Raw genomic sequence first — 25747 nt, forward strand, 5'->3', positions numbered from 1 at the left:
CATGAGTTTTGAAGGGTTAATAAACCCAAATGTGGAGGAAAGCATTGCTGAAAGTAGAGGCCCTGTGGATATTAAATTTTAACACCAGGATACCTTTTGGTTTGAATGTTCAGAATGATTTAATGATTTCATGCTAATGAATTTTGGTATTATTGGAGTTGTATAAAATACGAACGGTGAAGGTAATTCATTATGTTGATGTGTAATTAATGATGTCATGTGTTGGGAGTGGTTTATTGTCTTTAAATGTTTTACTGTGAAAGCAGACCATGGTACGACTAAGACCACAACAGGTCGAAACGCATTACCGTGGACTATTAATATGGATTTTATAAATTTATAAAAAATTGAAGATTTTATGGAATTACCAAACAAATTCTATTTTTTTTTTTTTTTTTTTACTTATTATTGCCCATAGGTGGCTGATGTGTGTGCCGGTCTCCACATTCAAGAATTCTAAGAGCAGGATCCTGAACAAGTCAGTGGTGAGTGTCTTTCTGGAAGTTTGATTATAAAATGCTGTCAAGCACCAATGGGTTCAAGATGCTCACCGCATCCCTAGATATATTCCTTGAGGGGTGTAGTTTCCAAAATGGGGTTACTTGGGGGGAGATTTTCACTGTTTAAGCCGATCAGGGACTCTGCAAACATGACATGGCGTCTGCTAGCTATTCCAGACAATTTTGCATTCCAAAAGTCAAATGGCGCCTTCCCTTTCAAGCCCTGCTGTGTACCCAAACAGTACTTTTCCACCACATAAGGTGTATTGGCGTACTCAGGAGAAATTGTACAACAAATCGTATGGTGCATTTTCTCCGATTACCCATGTGAAAATTACAAATTTGGGGCAAAAGCAACATGTTTGTGGGAAACATGTATTTTTACATTTTCACGGCTCAATGTTATAAAATTTTGTGCAACACCTGGGGTTTATGGTGCTCACCACGCCTCTAAATACATTTCTTGAGGGGTGTAATTTCCGAAATGGCGTCACTTGTTGGGTGTTTCCACTGTTTAGACACATTAGCGGCTCTGCAAACGCAACATGGCATCCACTACTTATTTCAGCCAATTTTGCACTCCAAAAGTCAAATGGCACTCCCTCCCTTCTTAGCCCTGCCATGGGTCCAAACAATAGTTTTCCACCATATATGGGATATCTGTATTTTTTTAGTGAAAAAGTACAATTTTCATTTTCTCTTTCCATAATGCTTTAATTCCTGTGAAGCACCTAGAGAATTAAGAAAACGTCTTGAATCTGCTTTTGAGCACTTTGAGGGGTGCAGTTCTTAAAATGGTGTCACTTTTGGGTATTTTAGGTCATACAGGCCCCTCAAATTCTCTTCTTATGTGATGTGGTCTCAAAAAAAAAATGGTTTTGTGACTTTTGTTGGGAAAATGAGAAGCTGCAGATAAAGTTTTAACCCTTCTAACGTCCTAAAAAAAAAAAATAAAGAGTTTCAAAAATGCTGCTGATATAAAGTAGATGTGTGGTAAATGTCATTTATTAACTATTTTGTGTGAAATATCTCGGTGGTTTAAGGGCATAAAAATTAAGTTTTAAAATTGCAAAATTATAACCAAAATTCCATATTTTCACAAATAAACATAAAAAATGTTAAATCTAAGTTTACCACTAACATGAAGTACAATATGTGCCAAAAAAAAATCTCAGAATCCCTGGGATCCATTGAAACATTCCAGAGTTATTATCTAGTAATGTGACACTGATAAGGGGTGAAGTATTGAATATGTTTTTGGTTGGAAAAGCTTTTGGGAAATTTGTCCAATAAAATTTGATTCAAACTCTAAAAAAAAAGTCTCAAACACGTGGCCTGCGTGCCGCATGCGGCCACCTGGGCTGCTTCTTGCGGCCCACAGACCCTGTGATGATCGCGGCCCACTGCAGGGGGTCGGCGCTGGCAGGCCTTTACTTCCTTTGAAGTGCCGCGGAACTCTAAGCACTATACCAATGACAGTCACCGGTGTATGATGTCATCTGCTTGCCTCTGATTGGTCGGCTGCTTGCCATTGGTATAGTGCTCAGAGTTCCGTGCCGCAGCAAATGATTCAAAGGAAGTAAAGCCCTGCCATCGCTGGCCCCCTGCATCGGACCACATTCATCACAGGGTCTGCGGGCCAAAGAGGCAGGTACGTGCTCACGATCAGGACCTGCTGCGAGTCCTGACCTGCAGGGCCGTGAGTCTCCTCTGCAGGAGACCACAGGTGCTCGTACCTATGATCCAGGCTTGGGCAGTTGCGGCCTCTCTCTGTGCTCTCCCTGCTGAGGACACATGCGATTCTGCAGCAAACAATTGACATGCTGCAGCTTGGGACACAAAAATGGAGACATTACTACAAGGCACAAGAATGGGCAGAGTACTACAGGGCACAAGGATGGAGAACATTACTACAGGGCACAAGGATGGGGGACAGTACTACAGGGCACAAGGATGGGGCACAGTACTACAGGGCACAAGGATGGGGCACCGTACTACAGGGCACAAGGATGGGGCACCGTACTACAGGGAAGAAGGATGGGGCACAGTACTACAGGGCAGAAAGATAGGGCACAGTACTACAGGGCACAAAGATGGGGCACAGTACTACACGGCAAAAGGATGGGGCATAGTACTACAGGGCACAAAGATGGGGAACATTACTCCAAGGCACAAGAGTGGGGCACATTACTACGGGACACAAGGATGGGGCACAAGATGGTGCTACAAGGGGGCTACAAGATGTTGGCCAAGATTACGATATGATGCTGCTAATTGTAAAACAATACTGCCTTTATAAGGGGATAAAGTGTAAAAAAAAAAAAATCTACATAAAAGCATGAGTTTTTTTACCATTGAAAATGCTTTTTATAAATATATACAGTGCCTTGCAAAAGTATTTGGCCCCTTTAAATTTTTCAACCTTTTCCTACATTTTAGGCTTCAAACATAAAGGTAAAAATTTTAATGTTATGGTGAAGAATCAACAAGTGGGACACAATTGTGAAGTTGAACGAAATTTATTGCTTATTTTAAACTTTTGTAAAAAAGAATAAACTGAAAATTGGGGCATGCAATATTATTCGGCCCCTTTACTTTCAGTGCAGCAAACTCACTCCAGAAGTTCATTTAGGATCTTTGACTCATCCAATGTTGTCCTAAGTGACTGATGATGATAAATATAAACCACCTGTGTGTAATCAAGTCTTCGTATAAATGCACCTGCTCTGTAATAGTTTCAGTGTTCTGTTTGAAGCGCAGATAGCATCATGAAGACCAAGGAACACAACAGGCAGGTCCGTGATACTGTTGTGGAGAAGTTTAAAGCCGGATTTGGTTACAAAAAAATTTCCACAACTTTAAACATCCCAAGAAGCACTGTGCAAGCGATCATATTGAAATGGAAGGTGTATGTGTATCATACCACTGCAAATCTACCAAGACCCGGCTGTCCTTCAAAAATGTCATCTCAAACAAGGAGAAGACTAATCAGAGATGCAGCCAAGACATCCATGATTACTCTTGATGAACTGCAGAGATCTACAGCTGAGGTGGGAGAGTCTGTCCATATGACAACAATCAGTCATATACTGCACAAATGTGGCATTTATGGAAGAGTGGCAAGAAGAAAGCCATTTCTCAAAGATATCCATAAAAAGTGTAGTTTAACATTTTCCACAAGCCACCTGGGAGACACACCAAACATGTGGAAGAAGGTGCTCTGGTCAGATGAAACCAAAATCAAAATTTTTGGGCACAATGCCAAACGATATGTTTGGCGTAAAAGCAACACAGCTAATCACCCTGAACACACCATCTCCACTGTCAAACATGGTGGTGGCAGCATCATGGTTTGGGCCTGATTTTCTTCAGCAGGGAGAGGGAAGATGATTAAAATTGATGGGAAGATGGATCCAAATCCAGGACCATTCTTGAAGAAAACCTGTTGGAGCCTGCAAAAGTCCTGAGACTGGGATGGAGATTTGTCTTCCAACAAGTCAATGATCCAAAGCATACAGCAAAATCTACAATGAAATGGTTCCCAAATAAATGTATCCAGGTGTTCGAATACCCAAGTCAAAGTCCAGACCTGAATCCAATCAAGAATCTGTGGAAAGAGCTGAAAACTGCTGTTTAAAAATACTCTCCATCCAACCTAACTGTGCTCAAGCTGTTTGCAAAGAAAGAATGGACAAGAATTTCAGTCTCTCGATGTGCAAAACTGATAGGAACATACCCCAAGTGACTTGCAGCTGTAATCGCAGCAAAAGGTGGTGCTACAAAGTATTAACTTAATGGTGCCGAATAATATTGCTCACCCCAATTTTCAGCTATTTTTAAAAAAAAGTTTAAAATAAGCAATACATTTTGTTCACCTTCACAATTGTGTCCCACTTGTTGATCCTTCACCATGAAATTTAAATTTTTTTATCTTTACGTTTGAAGTCTGAAATGTGGGAAAAGGTTGAAAAATTCAAAGGGGCCGAATACTTTCGAAAGGCACTATATATATATATATATATATATATATATATATATATATATATATATATATATATACACTTAAACAAAAAGTGCACACTTGTTATAATAAACAAGCAAAAAATGTTCAAGAAAGTGATCCAAAGATGTATAGAAAAGCAAATATGGTATCACTAAAAATGTCACTTTGTCCTGCAAAGAATGCGGACCCTGCAGTTTTTTTTTTCTATGTGCGACCCATACACCTAGCTGAGTTTGAGACCCTTGCTATAACAGTTGATGATTTGATCCTTTTACTGAAAAATATAGCATTTGCATAATAATTTGAAATAAGGTGTAAAGCGTAAATATGAAACATTATCCGATCTTTAATGTGTTAGTATTTGTATATTAGCCATTAGGATCCCTTCACATTTGCTGAAATAAATATAAAGTGGATATTGAACAACCCCGATAAATGAACACATTTTTTTCAGTTTGATAAAAGTTAGTTATATGTTACAAGAAATGATAAAAAAACTTCAACTCTTACAATTAAAAAAAACCCAAAACCTACATATAGCTCTCATACAATCAAACATTGGTAAGTTAATGGTCAATGTCATGGCCTGCAAATAGTCCGGATCTCAATCCAATTGAAAATCTTTGGTGGAAGTTGAAGAAACTGGTCCATAACAAGGCTCCAACCTGCAAAGCTGATCTGGCAACAGCAATCAGAGAAAGTTGGAGCCAGATTGATGAAGAGCACTGTTTGTCACTCATTAAGTCCATGCCTCAGAGCTGCAAGCTATTATAAAAGCCAGAGGTGGTTCAACAAAATACTAGTGATGTATTGGAATGTTCTTTTGTTTTTCATGATTCCATAATTTTTATCTCAGAATTGAGTGATTCCATAATTTTTTCCCTCTGTTTGGTTGTGAAAAGGAACTGTTACTGGCTAGCACATTGTTTTCATGACTTTTTTTTTAGTGTTTCTTAAAGCCAGAAAGTTGACATTTGAAAGGACTTACGTTTTGTGCCATGTCTGTGATCTGCTTTTTTTTTTTTAAACAAAAGTAAACAACTGAATGAACATCCTCAGAGCCAGGTGAGTCCATCATTTTTGCCAGGGGTTGTAGCAGTTTAATCAGACAGGTTTCCTTCAGAACAGGCCTCACCATGGTCGACCAAAGAAGTTGAGTGCATGTGCTCAGTGTGATATCCAGAGGTTGTTTTTTCAAAATAGACGTATGAACGCAGCCAGTATTGCTGCAGAGGTTAAAGGCGTGGAGGTTCAGCCTATCAGTGCTCAGACCATATGCTGCAAACTGCATTAAATTGTTCTGCATGGCTGTGTCCCAGAAGGAAGCCTCTACTAAAGATGCTGCACAAGAAAGCCTGAAACCAGTTTGCTGAAGACAAGCAGACTAAGGACATGGATCACTGGAACTGTCCTGTGGTCTGATGAGAGCAAGATAAATTTATTTGGTTCAGATGGTGTCAAACGTGTGTTGTGCTAACCAGTTGAGGAGTACAAAAACAAGTGTGTCTTGCCTACAGTCAGGCATTGTGGTGGGAGTGTCATGGTTGGGGGCTGCATGAGTGCTGCCAGCTGTGGGGAGCAACATTTCATTGAGGGTACCATGAATGCCAACATGTACTGTGATTGATTGCTCTCAGTGAGAGAAACAAAATTAAAATTTTGTAGTTCTGATACCTTTTAATGGCTAACTAAAATAAAAAATAAAATATGATGTTATAAAGTATAAAACATGTACTGTGACATACTGAAGCAGAGCAGAACCATCATGTCACATATGGTGTCTATGGAGTGTATTCAGGAGCAAAACCTGATCTACACCAGGCAGATGCTTCAGATGCTTGCTGCACAGTCAGCATCGGCCTCTACACAGCAGTGATTGGAGTTAGCTCTGGTTGCTGTTAAACATTTAAATGCAGTTTTCAATTAAAAAAAACCAAAACACACCTTGAAGCTTAGAAGCACATATGGTTTTAAATGTTCATAGGTTTGGACCACTGTATTTTGTACATTAGCCATTTCTAAAACTCAACCACTTCAGTATATTTTTCATTACTACAAATCATTTTCATTAACATGTACCTGTACTCCGTGTCTGGCTTTCATCACACACATGTATTTCTAGCCTTGAGATGAGTAGATGATAAGAAGTTTCTTTCACATCAAATTTCTCAAAGTACTGTCCTAGACCAGTAGAACTGGAATTGGGAGAAAAAACGGACCACTGCGGAGTAGTGGGGGATGGCACCTAAAAAAGAAAGCGTAATTAGACTTACGGGTTATCCTGGAAGTCTTCATGATAGCACACTTGAGAGTTTTTTCCTGTCCAGTCACGAAAAGGCAAAAAGAAAAGTTTCTAGATATCCAGTGTGCTCACTCAACTTCTACATACATAATTGGCAGTTTTATCTGTTCTCCTATTCCATCATGCACCGCGGCACTGTCCGTTGCGCAGCCGCAGTTTGAACGATGCTCCGGCTTCCAGGTCCTCACTGCACGCACACACGTGAGCACATATACACACATAGCAGACACACATGAATAAACCGAGCACATACTGTCGGACTGGCTACTGGAGGAATCTCCAGTAATACCAGGCCTGGCTGCAGGTCCGGAGTGCAGCCTGGACTGAACCGCGAGTGCCGAGCAATTGATTCCCGGGCGACTGCGGTTCAGATCATGACAGCTGCGGACAAGCCGGGCTGAACTCTGGAGCTCTCACCTGAGCTCTCACCTGAGCTCCGGAGTTCAGTCCGGCCTGTCCGCAGCTGTCATGAATTGAACCACAACCGCCAGGGAATCAATAATTCGACGTTTCGGGTTAAGTCATGCAAACCCTGAGTTCAGTCCATGCTGCACTCCGGAGCTCAGGTGAGAGCTCCGGAGTGCAATGCAGGTAACCGCAGCCAGGACTGGTATTACTGGAGATTCCTCTGGTAGCCAGTCCGACGTGTACACACACACGTCTTCATACACACACTGCTGTATACTCACCTGTCCGGGGCCACCGCCACTTTGGCTGTCAGCACTTTACTGCAGTTGAATGCTTTGTGGCGCCGTAAAGCATTCAAATGCAGTAAAGCCATGACAACATCCAGCCGCAGCCGCTCCGTACACTGGACACTATCACGGAGGGGTATGTGTGCCTGAGGACTGCAAGAAGCAGCTGAAGGCTTCGCAGGCACGGAGGAGAGGTGAGATTATCTTTTATTGTGTGTAAACAACATCATAATAGGGGACAGAAGGAGACCAACAGGAGGACATTATTAAACAATTGGCTCATTACTGCAGGGGACATTATGAATCAATGGGGACATTACAGCAGGGGACATCAGCCCCCCCCCGCACCAGATCTGTATGCCCCAGCTCCCCCCACAAGATCTGTATGACCCCAGTCCCCTCACCAGATCTGTATGCCCAAAAGCCCCCCTCCCCACCAGATCTGTATGCCTTCCAGGCCCCCCTCCCCCACCAGATCTGTATGCCCCCCAGCCCCCTGCCAGATCTGTATACCTCCAGCCCCCCCACTAGATCTGTATGCCTCCAGCCCCCCCACCAGATCTGTATGCCTCCAGCCCCCCCACCAGATCTGTATGCCTCCAGCCCCTCCACCAGATCTGTATGCCTCCAGCCCCCCCACCAGATTTGTATGCCTCCAGCCCCCCCTCACCAGATCTGTATGCCTCCACCCCCTTCCTCACCAGATCTGTATGCCTCCAACCCCCCTCACCAGATCTGTATGCCCCCAGCCTCCCCACCAAATCTGTATGCCTCCAGCCCCCCCTCACCAGATCTGTATGTCTACAGCCCCCCACCAAATTTGTATGCCTTCAGCCCCCCTCACCACTGCTCCTGTCAGCACTACTAAGCATAGACAGATGTTCACTTCACCGCACTCCCGATGCGATCGATAGCATCGGGCCTATTTCTAGTAGTATCATAAAGCACATACTAGCAGAATGTGCACCCTATAGGAATTGACCACTACTTTTTGACCCACTTTCATATGTTCTAACACTTCATAGCAATTGTTTTTCTAATATACAATCATATCCTGCGCTTCTTATATGAGTGCATCTTGTTGTGCATCACATAATCCTTTATTGACATATCCAAACAAAGGAACATTTAGCACTCACAATCCATAACAACTGTATAGGTTTATTGAACATCCACAAAAAAAGATAGATAGTAAAGAGCTTACAAAGGTTGCTTGTAGATGACAGCCATTTTGTGTACCAAAACTAAAGTTAAAATGTCAAGACTGGGTCAAGAAATGGCTAGTTCAGAAGTAACGTCATTATGGGGGCGGGCTGGTCTCTGCTCGCTGTTTTTTTTCTTTACAATGCTTACTGACAGTGCAGGTGTTACTTCTCACTAGTAATGGGCGACCCCCCGATGGTAACACGATAACAAGATAACACGATCTTGCGACCGATCACCGATCTTGGACTTTATAGTTATGGGATGGGGCGGCCTGTAAAATAAAGAATATAGTTAATAATAAACATTGTCATTATACTTACAGGTCCTGCGACGCGTCCTGCAGACTCTGTCTCCCGTCCCCTTCTGCTTCCAAGTCCAATCATTCCTGTGCCGCCCGGTAACCAAAGGACCTTCCATGACGTCATACCCATGTGACCAGACACGTGTGACTGTTGTATTATCTCATTAGCTACAGACTGGTCACATGACTATGACATCGTGCAAGGTCCTGTAGTGTCAGCATGCTCGCCGGCCAGTACTCTGTGCTCGCTCGAGCATCTCAGTACTCGTTATACTCGTCGAGTGCCAGGTACCAGCGAGATGCTCGGGCACATGCTTGTCTCCCCCTCCCTGCATGTTAGCGCTCTTTACAGAGTCAGCCCACATTCAGGGATTAGCTGCCACACACTGTAATGCCACGGTAGATGCTAGAGTGTACGGACTGCTTACAGATATGATGTAACTTGTCATGTGATGGTGCGTGTTCAAAATGCAGCCTGATGTTGCCAGCCCGACCTTTCCAGACAGAAAAACAATGCTTCTTCTAAGTCCACATGGGCATAGAGTTGATTATAATAGAAGCGGGGGTCTGGGGGTAAACCCCCAGATGGGGGGTGCATGATTATAGTGGAGAGGAAAAAACATTACCACGCCCCAACCCAAACAGTCACGCTCATGACCTGACTGCAGTCTGTACATTCTAGGCTCAACCGTAATGCCACAGCCGATACTGCGCCGGGAATCAGGTGATTGGAGATCACCGTTGCTATAGTAACCAGCTTGTTAGGTCACTATGGCAACGGTGGCAGCGGTGACGTCACCGCTTACCAACCTGCAGCCTCTGCTCACTCATTGAGTGATTAGACTGCACGGGGAGCAGAAGTGTTCTTCCTCCCCCCGTGCATTCTGATATAGCAGAGCTGCATCGCTTGAAATGACAGAAGATCAGGATCGTGGAGGGCTGAGAGGGAGCAATAAAGATAGAGTCCCTAAGAGTGTCTGTGCATTTCTAATAAAGATTTTTTTTTTTTCTGTGTAGTGTCTTTTTTTCCCCCTTTATTGGAGATTCTTAATGTCCGGGTCAAATTGAACTGACATTAATAATCTCGGGCTTAATACCAGCTGGTAAAACAAAGCTGGCATTAACCCCTTATTACCCAGCGTACCATCCAGCACCAGGGCCGCTGGAAAAGTCGGATGCAGCGCCAGAAGATGGCGCTTCTATGAAAACGCCAGACAGCTTGGGCCACTCTGCAGATTCCAGTCCCCAGCTGCCTAGTTGTACCTGGCTAAACACAAAGATTGGGCGAAGCCCACATCTTTATTTATTTTTTTTTTTAATTATTTCATGAAATTCAAATATTTATTCATTTAAATAATTAAAAAAAGGGCTTCCCTATATTTTTGGTTCCCAACTGGGTACATATAGGCAGCTGGGGATTGGGATACAGCATACAAAAATATGGCGAAGCCCACGTAATTTTTTTTTTTTTTAGTTTTTTGGCAAAAACTTAACGCCAAGGAGTGGGGGATAGCAGCCAGTAGCGGCTTGAATTACCCTTAGCTAGCAATAGAAAATGCAGCCCACGCATTTTTTTTTATTATTTTTTAAATAACTAAAAAAAAAAAATAATGGCCTTCCCTGTATGATTATTGCCAGCCAAGGTAAAGCCACTAAGATTTGTGTGGCTGCCCCTAGCCCCCTGCTTTATGTGCACTGAGAATCAAAAATACTGCGGAGCGCTACGTCATTTTTTTAAATTATTTATTTTTATACAACTATACACTACGTGCAGACTTATTAGGCAAATGAGTATTTTGATCACATGATACTTTTTATACAGGTTGTCCTACTCCAAGCTGTATAGGCTTGAGAGCCAACTACCAATTAAGTAAATAAGGTGATGTGCATCTCTGTAATGAGGAGGGGTGTGGTGTAATGACATCAACACCCTATATAAGGGGTGCATACTTATAAGGCAACTTCCTTTCCTTTGGCAAAATGGGTCAGAAGAAGGATTTGACGGGCCTTGAAAAGTCCAATATTGTGAGATGTCTTGCAGAGGGATGCAGCAGTCTTGATATTGCCAAACTTTTGAAGCGTGACCACCGAACAATCAAGCGTTTCATGGCAAATAGCCAACAGGGTCGCAAGAAGCACGTTGGGTAAAAAAAAGCGCAAAATAACTGCCCATGAATTGAGGAAAATCAAGTGCGAAGCTGCCAAGATGCCATTTGCCACCAGTTTGGCCATGTTTCAGAGCTGCAACTTACTGGAGTATCAAAAAGCACAAGGTGTGCCATATTCAGGGACATGGCCAAGGTAAGGAAGGCTGAAAAACGACGGCCTTTGAACAAGAAACATAAGATAAAATGTCAAGAAAGGGCCAAGAAATATCTTAAGAATGATTTTTCAAAGGTTTTATGGAATGATGAAATGAGAGTGACTTTTGATGGGCCAGAGGCTGGATCAGTAAAGGGCAGAGATCTCCACTCTGACTCAGACGCCAGCAAGGTGGAGTGGGGTACTGGTATGGGCTGGTATCATCAAAGATTAACTTGTGGGACCTTTTCGGGTTGAGGATGGAGTGAAGCTAAACTCCCAGACCTACTGCCAGTTTCTGGAAGACAACTTCTTCAAGCAGTGGTACAGGAAGAAGTGTGTATCGTTAAAATAAAAACATGATTTTCATGCAGGAAAATGCTCCATCACATGCATCCAACTACTCCACAGTGTGGCTGGCCATTAAAGGTCTAAAAGATGAAAAAATAATAACATGACCCCCTTGTTCACCTGATCTGAACCCCATAGAGAACCTGTGGTCCCTCAAACTGTGACATCTACAGGGAGGGAAAACAGTACACCTCTCGGAACAGTGTCTCGGAGGCTGTGGTGGCTGCTGCATGCAATGTTGATAGTAAACAGATCAAGCAACTGACAAAATCTTTGGATGGTAGGCTGTTGAGTGTCATAAAGAAAGGTGGCTATATTGGTCACTAATTATTTTTTTGGGGGGGGGTTGCATGTCAGAAATGTTTATTTCTAAATTTTGTGCAGTTATATTGGTTTACCTTGTGAAAATAAACAAGTAAGATGGGAATATATTTGGTTTTTATTAAGTTGCCTAATAAGTCTGCACAGTAATAGTTACCTGCACAAACCGATATCTTCCTAAGATAGCCAAATCTAAAAAAAAACCCACTCCAACTTCCAAAAATATTAAGCTTTGATATTTATGAATCTTTTGGGTTGGTTGAGAACATAGTTGTTGATCTATAATAAAAAAAATCCGCTAAAATACAACTTGCCTAATAAGCCTGCACACGGTGTATATTGTGTTTATAGAATAAAAGAGCAATTTACATTTTACTCAAAAATATACCTATAAAAAGAAAAATCAGAAATACTGAAAATTTTGCAGTGGTCTCTTAGTTTCGGCCAGAGCTGTATACATACACACAATATAGAGTTGTTTAAAAATAAATAAATAAATAATTTAAATAAAATGATGTAGCACTCCGTGGTATTTTTGATTCTCAGCGGAAATAAAGCGGATGGCTACAGGCTTCCACCCCCACCTCAATCTGCCTGGCTTTACCTGACTGGCGATCAAATTACAGGGAAGCTCATTAATTTTTTTTTTAATTATTTAAAAAAAATAATTAAAAAAAAATGCGTGGGCTCCCGCCATATTTTGATCGCCAGTCAGGTAAAGCCAGGCAGCTGGGGGCTGGGATTCTCAGCAGGCCGCAGCTGCCCCTGGAAATGGAGCATTGTTTCTTAGCGCCATTTCCAGGCGCTTTACCCAGCTCGACCAGAAACCCTGATGGTGGTGGCACGCTGGGTAATAAAGGGGTTAAAGGAAATCTGTCACCGTTTTTTCGGCAAATAAGCTGCGACCACCACCAGTGGGGTCTTATATAAAGCATTCTAACATGCTGTATATAAGAGCCCAGGTCACTGTGTAGAACATAAAAAACACCTTTATAATACTTACCCAACGGTCGCTGCGGTGGGTTTAAGTTAGATGGGCGACTCCGTTGTCCAGTGCCGGCGCCGACTTTTTCAACCATCTTCGTCCTCCTCCTTCTGTAGCCGGAGTGCATGGCGCATCTACGTCAACCACACTCGCCGGCACTGAGGTCCTGCGCAGGGCAGATCAAAGTATTGTAGTGCGCCTGCGCAAGACCGGCGAGTGTGTATGACCAGGGCCGCTATCAGGGCATTACTACTGTGACTGGTGTATCGGGCCCTGTGAAGAGGGGGGCCCGGCCAAGCCTGCGGTAATTACTTAGCTGTACTAAGCCCCAGGCCGACCAGGCCCCCCTCTTCACCAGACCCCAGTAACAGCCGCAGCAGAGAGGCCCAGCAGTGTGGCTTTGGCTACTATAAATGGATAATTTGCATGCGACGGGACGGAGAATGCAAATTAGCCATGTGCTGGACGAACTGGAGATCGGGTCAGTGGAGGAGGGGGGTTTGGGGAGGGGAGATGCGCGTCAGAGGGCAGACCCACTGAGGAGAAGCATACAAGGGTACCCTGAAACGCTGGCAGCCCAGGCCCCTCTTTCATTCTTCTACTCACAGAGCCCCAGAGCTGTATGTAGAGGAGGCAGGCGGGCGCAGCTGGCAGGGAGGGGCGCCTGATGCAGGGGTCCATGGTGGTCTACCAGCACTGCCTGGGAGTCGGACGTTCTCTGAGCCGTTGTCAAGCTGACCACGGCTCATAGAATCTGCAGAGCTGGCTCCCAGGGATCACTGTACTAGCGTCTATTAGACGCCAGTACAAGCCCTGAATCGGTGGCGTCAGCATTTTGAGCCGGTCAGCTGATCACGCTGCTGACATCACTCGTCACCGCAAAGGCGTGAACAGAGCTGGTGGAAAAGTGCTCCAATGGGGTTAAAGACACCAAGATTGATTTTAATTAGGGGACGGGGGGAGGGGTGTGTATGTGAAGCACACGGGGCCATTTGAGAACCGAGAATGGGGAGCAAGGGGGTTATAAGTGCACACACATTATGGGGACCGAATGGAGGAGGATTATGGGGAACCATGGGTTAAATTATTGGGAGCATGAGGGTAGGATGGGTTCGGTTACAGTATAAAAAGTGAGGGAGGATTGGTGCAGAAAAATTATGGGAAGTGAGGAGGATGGATGCGGACATAGTATAGGAAGGAAGTGAGGGGGAATGGATGCACACAGTATAAAATGTGAGGGGAGGATGAGTGCAGAGACAGTATTATAAGTGAGGGGGATGGGTGCAGACACAGTAATAAAAGGGGAGGGTAGGAGGAGTGCAGACACAGTATAAAAAATGAGGGGGATAGGTGCAGACACAGTATAAAATGTGAGGGGAGGATGAGTGCAGACACAGTATGAAAAGTGAGGGGGATGGGTGCAGACAGTATAAAATGTGAGGGGAGGATGGGTGCAGACATAGTATAAAATGTGAGGGGGATGGGTGCAGACAGTACAAAATGTGGGGGGAGGATGGGTGCAGACATAGTATAAAATGTGAGGGGGATGGGTGCAGACACAGTATAAAATGTGAGGGGATGATGGTGCAGACATCGTATAAAATGTGAGGGGAAGATGGGTGCAGACACAGTATGAAAAGTGACGGGGATGGGTGCAGACACTATGAAAAGTGAGGGGGGATGGGTGTGCACATAGCTTTGGGAGAGAGGGAGGATGGGTGCAGACAGTATGGTAAGTGAGGGGGCATGGATGCAGACAGTATGAGGAGGGGGGATTGGTGTGGACACAGTATGAGGAGGGGAATGGTGCAGTCATAGTATGGGAAGCAAGGAGGTGATGACTACAGAGGTTGTAAAATGACCGTAAGGGATGAGAAAAATGGTACATAATAAAGACTGGGTAGGGTGGAGAGGAGTATGAAGAGAGGGCCTAATATGGAAAGGAGAGGGCAGTGTGGAGGGAACGTACCATAAGAGGGACTGTGTGCCTCATGTTTTGTGCAGGGAACACAGCGAGGATTAATTATTTATTCAGGAGCGCAGTGTGGGGAAGATATTTTTATTCAGAGACATTATAATGACACTCTTATTTTTCAGGCATCCTGTCGGGGATGTGCTGCAAAAAAGTTGAGAAGATGAAAGTCTGCAGAGACGAGCTGTGGCCATGAAAATTCATCATGGCATCTGGACAAGATAAAGAAAAGAAAAAGAACAACTCTTCAGAGACAAGGTCATCTATAAAGGTACCTGGATGTACAGTGAGTACGGAAAGTATTTAGACCTCTTTAAATTTTTCACTCTTTGTTTCATTGCAGCCATTTGGTAAATTCAAAAAAGTTCATTTTTTTTCTCATTATTGTACACTCTGCACCCGATCCCCCATTTTGACAGAAAAAAACAGAAATGTAGAATTTTTTTCAAATTTATTAAACAAGAAAAACTGAAATCACATGGTCATAAGTATTCAGACCATTTGCTCAGACACTCATATTTAAGTCACATGCTGTCCGTTTCCTTGTGGTCCTCCTTGAGATGGTTCTACTCCTTCATTGGAGTCCAGCTGTGTATAATTAAACTGATAGGACTTGATTTGGAAAGGCACACACCTGTCTATATAAGACCTCACAGAGTATTTCTAAAGATATTATATCGTATGCTAATGAGCAAGGGCACTAGCCCCAAGGGCATTGCTTCCCTTGCTAGTCGCCCCTATTAGCATGTTACTACGTCCCTGTGGGCGTACTAACATGCTAATGAATGGTAGCATCAGAGGATGGTCGCGCTCACCACTCCGCTGCTATCGCCGCTTGATGCTGGATTTCGGCTCAGTGCGCATGACCCTGGAGATTTTGTCATGCGCAGTACTTCAGTTTGAAGCCGGGATGCGTACACCCGGCTTCATAGTGCGCATGATCCAAACTCCGGGGTCATGCGCACTGAGGCGAAATCCCCCGTCAGAAGCGATGGTGGCGGAGAGGTGAGAGCGACCATCCTCTGACGCTACCATTCATTAGCATGTTAGCACGCCCACAGGGACGTACGTACATGCTAATAGGGGCTACTACCAGGGGAAGCAACGTGCTTGGGGCTAGTGCCCTTGCTCAGTAGCATACAATATAAGATCTTTAAAAATACTCTGTGAGGTCTTATATAGACAGGTGTGTGCCTTTCCAAATCAAGTCCTATCAGTTTAATTATACACAGCTGGACTCCAATGAAGGAGTAGAACCATCTCAAGGAGGATCACAAGGAAACGGACAGCATGTGACTTAAATATGAGTGTCTGAGCAAATGGTCTGAATACTTATGACCATGTGATTTCAGTTTTTCTTGTTTATTCATTAGCATGTTAGCACGCCCACAGGGACGTACGTACATGCTAATAGGGGCTACTACCAGGGGAAGCAACGTGCTTGGGGCTAGTGCCCTTGCTCAGTAGCATACAATATAAGATCTTTAAAAATACTTTTTCTAAAGAGCTCTTTATCTATGCTAGTGTATACAGGTGAAGCGACCGGTGGTAGGGCCACGGGTGTGTGTGTATGCTCTATTCCAACAAAATCCCCATACTCAGATTTTACCAGTAGTAACATTTCTTTACTATGAAACATATTTATAACACAGTCAACCGAACTATCTGCGCACATGTGTATGGTGGAGTCCCCGGATCTTCACTCCTTCCGGGTACGCAGCAAGGAAAAAAAAGACAAGAGAAAAAAACAAAGAAATGGCGGCAACTTTCCCTAACTTTCCCTACAATCACGTACCAGTCTATCCCAGAAGAAGATGCCGCTCCCACGTCGCAGGCCTGGAGTCTCACGATGATGGGTCCCGGTGCAGCGCTGAAGGGATGCAGCTCCTCGGTCTTCTCCTTTGATCTTCTCCCGCTGGTAACGGATTCTAGTCAGTCTCTTAGTCCCGGGGCACACCGAGCAGAAGAAGGGAGGTCACGGTTGCACGGATGGCTCCCTTGTGTCGGTAACGGCCCCTGCACTTGCACTCAGGGTGTGATGCTCTGCAGTCAAGTTGTCACAGCCCCTGGATATGCACTCTGGGCGCGATGCTCTGCAGTCCGGTTAGATCCTCGGTGAAAACAAAGTCCTGCAGACCGGGGATGGCAGAAACCACTTCCACAGGGTGATTCTTCCAAGAATCCGGTTGCAAAAGAGCCCTCTGTTCAGGGAGACTACACGTAGCTCTGTCCTGGCCGAGCTCCGGGGCTGTCCTCTCTTGCCGCTCTTTCTCTTCCTGGTTCAAACACACGAGCTGTAGGGAATTTCCCACCTCTGTGTCTGTGATTGCACAGTCTGACACTGCCCCCTTGTGGGCAAGTGCTGAAGCAATGTTCAAATCCATTTCTACATTGATGATGCAGTCTGAATTGTTGATCCCATTACATACCCCCCCCACTTAAAGGTTGGCAGTCCCTGTCAACTACCGTCGGTTCCCAGGCAGTGATGACTGCAGATGTCACAGGGGTTGGTTGAGAAGTGGGCCATACATACTGGTCCCTGTAAGACCGCCCGGGCGGGATCCCAGCAGTGGTGCGGTCAGTACGTCTCAAGGGTCGGTTGTTCCCCTCCCCGTCACTGTCTTTACGCCCCACTTCAGTCAGCACTCCGGGGGAAGATTTTGTTGGTCACACATCCTGCCGACTACGCCACATGAAGCGACCGGAGGTAGGGCCGCGGGTGTGTGTGTATGCTCTATTCCAACAAAATCCCCATACTCAGATTTTACCGGTAGTAACATTTCTTTACTATGAAACATATTTATAACACAGTCAACCGAACTATCTGCGCACATGTGTATGGTGGAGTCCCCGGATCTTCACTCCTTCCGGGTACGCAGCAAGGAAAAAAAAGACAAGAGAAAAAAACAAAGAAATGGCGGCAACTTTCCCTAACTTTCCCTACAATCACGTACCAGTCTATCCCAGAAGAAGATGCCGCTCCCACGTCGCAGGCCTGGAGTCTCACGATGATGGGTCCCGGTGCAGCGCTGAAGGGATGCAGCTCCTCGGTCTTCTCCTTTGATCTTCTCCCGCTGGTAACGGATTCTAGTCAGTCTCTTAGTCCCGGGGCACAGCGAGCAGAAGAAGGGAGGTCACGGTTGCACGGATGGCTCCCTTGTGTCGGTAACGGCCCCTGCACTTGCACTCAGGGTGCGATGCTCTGCAGTCAAGTTGTCACAGCCCCTGGATATGTACTCCGGGCGCGATGCTCTGCAGTCCGGTTAGATCCTCGGTGAAAACAAAGTCCTGCAGACCGGGGATGGCAGAAACCACTTCCACAGGGTGATTCTTCCAAGAATCCGGTTGCAAAAGAGCCCTCTGTTCAGGGAGACCACACGTAGCTCTGTCCTGGCCGAGCTCCGGGGCTGTCCTCTCTTGTCGCTCTTTCTCTTCCTGGTTCAAACACACAAGCTGTAGGGAATTTCCCACCTCTGTGTCTGTGATTGCACAGTCTGACACTGCCCCCTTGTGGGCAAGTGCTGAAGCAATGTTCAAATCCATTTCTACATTGATGATGCAGTCTGAATTGTTGATCCCATTACACAGGGACAGTTAGTCAGGGAATAGCAATATGCACCCAGAACTGCTCGTGGCTCTGGGTGCATATTGCACCTGAAAGTTTCCCTTTAAATGGAAGAAGTTTGGTACCACCAGAACTCTTCCTAGACCTGGCCGTCCAGCCAAACTGAGAAATCGTGGGAGAAGAGTCTTGGTGAGAGAGGTAAAGTAGAACCCCAAGATCACTGTGGCTGAGCTCCAGATATCCAGTAGGGAGATAGGAGAAAGTTGCATAAAGTCAAGCATCAGTGCATCCCTCCACCAGTCGGGCCTTTATGGCAGAGTGGCCTGACGGAAGCCTCTCCTCAGTGCAAATCAATTAAGAAAGAACGTCTGGAACACCATTCTAAGTCTGAACTGGGTGCAAAAACCCTAAATTTCTCCTTATTCTTAAAGTTCATGGCAGTTATGCAGATTCCATTTTCATACTTTCATTTCTACATATAGCTATTGAATTGTTCATGTCAATATTCATACAGCAGTTTCTGCTTTACATTTACAGTGCTGGCCAAAAGTATTGGCACCCCTGCAATTCTGTCAGATAATACTCAGTTTCTTCTTGAAAATGATTGCAATCACAAATTCTTTGGTATTATTATCTTCATTTATTTTGCTTGCAATGAAAAAACACAAAAGAGAATGAAACAAAAATCAAATCATTGATCATTTCACACAAAACTCCAAAAATGAGCCAGACAAAAGTATTGGCACCCTTAGCCTAATACTTGGTTGCACAACCTTTAGCCAAAATAACTGCGAACAACCGCTTCCGGTAACCATCAATGAGTTTCTTACAATGCTCTGCTGGAATTTTAGACCATTCTTCTTTGGCAAACTGCTCCAGGTCCTTGAGATTTGAAGGGTGCCTTCTCCAAACTGCCATTTTGAAATCTCCCTACAGGTGTTGTATGGGATTCAGATCTGGACTCATTGCTGGACACTTTAGTAGTCTCCAGTGCTTTCTACCAAACCATATTTTAGTGCTTTTTGAAGTGTGTTTTCGGTCATTGTCCTGCTGGAAGACCCATGGCCTCTGAGGAAGACCCAGCTTTCTCACACTGGACCCTACATTATGCTGCAAAATTTGTTGGTAGTCTTCAGACTTCATAATGCCATGCACACAGTCAAGCAGTCCAGTGCCAGAGGCAGCAAAGCAACCCCAAAACATCAGGGAACCTCCGCCATGTTTGACTGTAGGGACCGTGTTCTTTTCTTTGAATGCCTCTTTTTTTTTTCCTGTAAACTCTATGTTGATGGCTTTTCCAAAAAAGCTCTACTTTTGTCTCATCTGACCAGAGAACATTCTTCCAAAACATTTTGGGCTTTCTCAGGTAAGTTTTGGCAAACTCCAGCCTGGCTTTTTTATGTCTTAGGGTAAGAAGTGGCGTCTTCCTGGGTATCCTACCATACAGTCCCTTTTCATTCAGACGCCGACGGATAGTACGGGTTGACACTGTTGTACCCTCGGACTGCAGGGCAGCTTGAACTTGTTTGGATGTTAGTCGAGGTTCTTTATCCACCATCCACACAATCTTGCGTTGAAATCTCTCGTCAATTTTTCTTTTCCTTCCACATCTAGGGAGGTTAGCCACAGTGCCATGGGCTTTGAACTTCTTGATGACACTGCGCACCGTAGAAACAGGAACTTTCAGGTCTTTGGAGATGGACTTGTAGCCTTGAGATTGCTCATGCTTCCTCACAATTTGGATTCTCAAGTCATCAGACAGTTCTTTGGTCTTCTTTCTTTTCTCCATGAGCTATGTGGTACACACAAGGACACAGGACAGAGGTTGAGTCAACTTTAATCCATGTCAACTGGCTGCAAGGATGATTTAGCTATTGCCAACACCTGTTAGGTGCCACAGGTACGTTACAGGTGCTGTTAATTACACAAATTAGAGAAGCATCACATGATTTTTCAAACAGTGCCAATACTTTTGTCCACCCCCTTTTTTATGTTTGGTGTGGAATTATATCCAATTTGGCTTTATGACAATTTTTTTTTTTTCATTGAAGACAAATGAAATCAAGATAATAATACCAAAGAATTTGTGATTGCAATCATTTTGAAGAAGAAACTGAGTATTATCTGACAGAATTGCAGGGGTGCCAATACTTTTGGCTATCACTGTATTCCCCTTTCACTGGTGTGCAGCTCTCCTCAGTGCAAGACATATGAAAATCGGCAAAAAACACATGAGGGACTCCCAGACTTTGAGAAATAAGATTCTCTAGTCTGATGAGATGAAGATAGAACTTTTTGGTGATAATTCTAAGCGTTATGTGTGGAGAAAACCAGGCATTGCTCATCACCTGCCCAATACAATTCGCACAGTGACACATGGTGGTAGCAGCATCATGCTATGGGGGTGTTTTTCAGCTGCAGGGACAGGACAACTGGTTGCAATTGAAGGAAAGGTGAATGCGGCCAAGTACAGAGATATCCTGGAAGAAAAACTCTTCCAGAGTGCTCTGGACCTCAGACTTGGCTGAAGGTTCCCCTTCCAACAAAACAATGACCCTAAGCATACAGCTAAAATAACAAAGTAGTGGCATCAGAACAACTCTGTAAACATTCTTGATCGGCCCAACCAGAGCCCTGACCTAAACCAAATTGAGCATCTCTGGAAAGACCTGAAAATGGCTGTCCACCAACGTTCACCATCCAACCTGACGGAACTGGAGAGGATCTGCAAGGAAGAATGGCAGAGGATCCCCAAATTCAGGATCCCAAGATGACTCATGGCTGTGCTAGCTCAAAAGGAGGGTGCTTCTATTCAATACTGAGGAAAGGGTCTGAATACTGAATGACTAGTGTTGAGACACCCCCCAGGTGTTCGAGTTCGGTTCGTCGAACCCCATTGAAAACTATGGCAGGCAAACACAAACACATACAAACACATTATACATGTACACATACAGTTAATAAACATTGCCATTATACTTACAGGTCCCCGCGATGCGTCCTGCACTCTGTCTCCCACCGCTTTTCCTTCCGATCATCGCTGCGTCCTCCCGATAACCAGCACTGATGATAGGATCTTCCGTGACGTCGTCATAGCATGTGACCTGTCACGTGTCTATTATCTCATTGGCTACAGACTGGTCACATGGCTAGACGTCATGCTAGGTCCTGTCAGTCCATCTCTCCGGTACTCGGTGCTCGTTTGAGCATCTCAGTGTACTGGCGAGATGCTTGGGCACATGCTTGGCTCCCCATTCCTGCATGTCGGCACTCTTTACAGAGTCAGCCCACATGCAAGGACTGGATGCCACAGCCGGTGAAAAGTGGCAGCGGGAATCTGGTGATCGGAGATCACCGTTGCTATAGTAACCCGCCTGTCAGATTACTATAGCAACGGTGGCAGCGGTGATGTCACCGCTTACAACCTGCAGCCTCTGCTCACTCACTGAGTGATTAGACTGCACGGGAGCAGCAGCGTCTTCCTCCCATGCAGTGCTGTCTGATGTAGCAGAGCTGCATGGGTTGAAGGAGAAAGAAGACCAGGAACGTGGAGGGGTGAGAGGGAGTAATAAACATGGAGTCTCTAAGTGTGTCTGTGTATTTATTTCTATTAAAGTATTTTTTCTCTGTGTGGTGTCTATTTTTTATCCCTTTATTGGAGATTCTTAATGGCTGGGTCAAACTTGCCTGACATTAAGAATCTCTGGCTAGAGTATATAGGACACCTAGTCTATTGCATAAGATGGGAGTTAGGATGGATGATCTGTGTCCTAGGTGCGGGCAGGAGGGTGCTAATCTGATGCATATGATGTGGTCCTGTGGGAATATTGAAGATTACTTGAGGGCAGTACTAGAATTGGTTAGACAAGTTTTCAATATCCGTCTACAGCCAAGACCTATTATATGTCCCCAGAGCCTACTGGAAAAGGGGATGGACTTGAGTTCGCCGGTAATGGTCGGTATTACACATCTCTTGTACCAGGCTAGGAAACTGTTGGCCTACCACTGGTTGGACCCGGCGCCTTCGGTCATTGGGGACCTTAGGGAAAGAGTAAACGCTATACTTCGACTGGAGAGAGGAGTATACCTTAAAAGAAATGCATTGAAGAAGTTCTATAAGATCTGGGGGGCATGGTTGGATACCCCAGGCTTTCCCTCCTCGGCGTTACTGCAGGACAGTGCGGGCGACCAGGTCCTTCTCCTTCTAACCGGTTAACAAACTTACTCAAATAGGGTGATATGCGTACTGCTGGAATATGTGCATGTATGTGTATGTATGTATGCATGCGTGTATGTATGTATGTGTATGTATATATATATATATATATATATATATATATATATATATATATATATATATATATATATATGTATATATGTGTGTATGTACTGTATGTATATATATATGTGTGTATATATAATGTCATAAAGATGCTGGGTAAGCTATACTATGGAGAATATATTGGGAAATAATATGCACTTTGTGACCCATATTGAAATGAGACGTGGACTACAGGTGCATTGTTTATTATGTTATTTGTGTGTTTTTTCTTACTGACTAAAGGTTTTTCCCCTTTCTGTGTTTGTTTTTTTTTGGGGGGGGAATTTATGTGTTGTATAATTTTGCTGTTAAATAAAAATGAACCTAATTTAAAAAAAAATAAAAAAATCTCTGGCTTAATACTAGCTAGAAAAACAAAGCTAGTATTAACCCATTATTATCCAGTGAGCCACCCGTCACCAGGACAGCTGACAGAGTTGGGTACAGTGCCAGATGATGGCGCTTCTATGAAAGCGCCATTTTCTGGGGCGGCTGCAGACTGCAATTCACAGCAGAGGGGCCCAGAATGCTCGGGCTAACCTGTGCTGCGGATTCCAATTCCCAGCTGCTTAGTTGTACCTGGCTGGACACAAAAATGGGCGAAGCCCATGTCGTTTTTTTTTTTAATTATTTCATGAAATTCATGAAATAATTAAAAAAAGGGCTTCCCTATATTTTTAGTTCCCAGCCGGGTACAAATAGACAGCTGGGGGTTGGGGGCAGCTGTACCTGCCTGCTGTACCTGGCTAGCATACAAAATTATGGCGAAGCCCATGTCATTTTTTTTGGTGGGCAAAAAACTCCTGCATACAGTACTGGATGGAGTATGCTGAGCCTTGTAGTTCTGCAGCTGCTGTCTCCTCTCCTGCATACACTAGTGGATGAAGTATGCTGAGCCTTGCAGTTCTGCTCCCCCTGCCTCTCCCTCCAGCATACAGTCCTGGATGGAGAATGCTGAGCCTTGTAGTTCTGAAGCTGCTGTCTGCTCTCCTCCATACAGACAGCAGCTGCAGAACTACAAGGCTCAGCATACTCCAACCAGGACTGTATGCAGGAGTTTTTTGCCCCCCCAAAAACTTCCGTGGGCGTCGCCATTTTTTGTATGCTAGCCAGGTACAGCAGGAAGCTACGGGCTGCCCCCAACCCCCAGCTGCCTAGTTGTACCCGGCTGGGAACGAAAAATATAGGAAAACCCTTTTTTTTTTTTTTAATTATTTCATGAATTAAAAAAAAAAAAATGACGTGGGCTTCGCCCAATTTTTGTGTCCAGACAGGTACAACTAGGCATCTGGGGACTGGAATCCGCAGCGCAGGGTGCCCAAGCTTTCTGGGCACCCCTGCTGCGAATTGCAGTCCGCAGCCGCCCCAGAAAATGGTGCTTTCATAGAAGCGCCATCTTCTGGCGCTGTATCCAACTCTTCCAGCTGCCCTGGTGACGGGTAGCTCGCTGGGTAATAATGGGGTTAGGGCTAGCTGTATATTATCAACTGGCCCTAAGCCCGAAATTCATGGTGTCACGCCAATATTAGACATGGCCACCATGAATTTCTAGTACAGATAAAAAAACTCACAACACACAAAAATATTTATATTATAAATAAAACACAACAAGTGACTCCATCTTTATTGAAATAAAGATCCCCCCTCTGCTGTAATCCGGGGTTAAGGGTCCCACGCCGTCCAATCCGGATCCAATATCATCTGATCGGTTTGCTGGAAGGCAAAGCAATCAGAGGATGTGTCAGGTTCAAGGGCAGAATCACATGACACAGCATCTGATTGGCTTTTATACAATCAGCTGATGCATCAGTGCAATAAACAAAAAAAAAACTACACACTTCTGTGTAGACTCCTGTCCGGCAGCAGCAGCTGACAGTTTAGCCGTCCAGAAGGTAAAAAGCCGCCTCACCGCTCAACTTATGGTGTCAGCCGATTCGGGGAGAGGAGAGAGAGGGAGAGGAGAGAGAGGGAGAGGAGAGAGAGGGAGAAGAGAGAGAGGGAGAAGAGAGAGAGGGAGAAGAGAGAGAGGGAGAAGAGAGAGAGGGAGAAGAGAGAGAGGAGAAGAGAGAGAGGGAGAAGAGAGAGAGGGAGAAGAGAGAGAGGGAGAAGAGAGAGAGGGAGAAGAGAGAGAGGGAGAAGAGAGAGAGGGAGAAGAGAGAGAGGGAGAAGAGAGAGAGGGAGAAGAGAGAGAGGGAGAAGAGAGAGAGGGAGAAGAGAGAGAGGGAGAAGAGAGAGAGGGAGAAGAGAGAGAGGGAGAAGAGAGAGAGGGAGAAGAGAGAGAGAGGGAGAAGAGAGAGAGAGGGAGAAGAGAGAGAGAGGGAGAAGAGAGAGAGGGAGAAGAGAGAGAGGGAGAAGAGAGAGAGGGAGAAGAGAGAGAGGGAGAAGAGAGAGAGGGAGAAGAGAGAGAGGGAGAAGAGAGAGAGGGAGAAGAGAGAGAGGGAGAAGAGAGAGAGAGGGAGAAGAGAGAGAGAGGGAGAAGAGAGAGAGAGGGAGAAGAGAGAGAGAGGGAGAAGAGAGAGAGAGGGAGAAGAGAGAGAGAGGGAGAAGAGAGAGAGAGGGAGAAGAGAGAGAGAGGGAGAAGAGAGAGAGAGGAGAAGAGAGAGAGAGGGAGAAGAGAGAGAGAGGGAGAAGAGAGAGAGAGGGAGAAGAGAGAGAGAGGGAGAAGAGAGAGAGAGGGAGAAGAGAGAGAGAGGAGAAGAGAGAGAGAGGGAGAAGAGAGAGAGAGGGAGAAGAGAGAGAGAGGGAGAAGAGAGAGAGAGGGAGAAGAGAGAGAGGGAGAAGAGAGAGGGGAGAAGAGAGAGGGGGAGAAGAGAGAGGGGGAGAAGAGAGAGGGGGAGAAGAGAGAGGGGGAGAGGAGAGAGAGAGGGAGGGAGAGGAGAGAGAGGGAGAGGAGAGAGAGAGGGAGAAGAGAGAGAGGGAGAAGA

General features: G+C 44.9%; 1 protein-coding gene across 3 annotated transcripts in view; it reads right to left on the reverse strand.

Annotated features, from left to right (window-relative positions):
* BLTP3A (bridge-like lipid transfer protein family member 3A) overlaps nt 1–25747 on the reverse strand; it is a 698660-nt gene that overhangs the window by 384173 nt on the left and 288740 nt on the right. For all 3 annotated transcript variants that reach the window (XM_075335894.1, XM_075335893.1, XM_075335895.1), the window contains exon 8: nt 6583–6748. In XM_075335894.1, coding sequence (XP_075192009.1) covers nt 6583–6748 — 166 coding nt within the window. The remainder of the gene's footprint in view (nt 1–6582; nt 6749–25747) is intronic.

The sequence above is a fragment of the Anomaloglossus baeobatrachus genome, chromosome 2 (assembly GCF_048569485.1).
Source record: "Anomaloglossus baeobatrachus isolate aAnoBae1 chromosome 2, aAnoBae1.hap1, whole genome shotgun sequence".
In the NCBI taxonomy this organism is placed as follows: Eukaryota; Metazoa; Chordata; class Amphibia; order Anura; family Aromobatidae; genus Anomaloglossus; species Anomaloglossus baeobatrachus.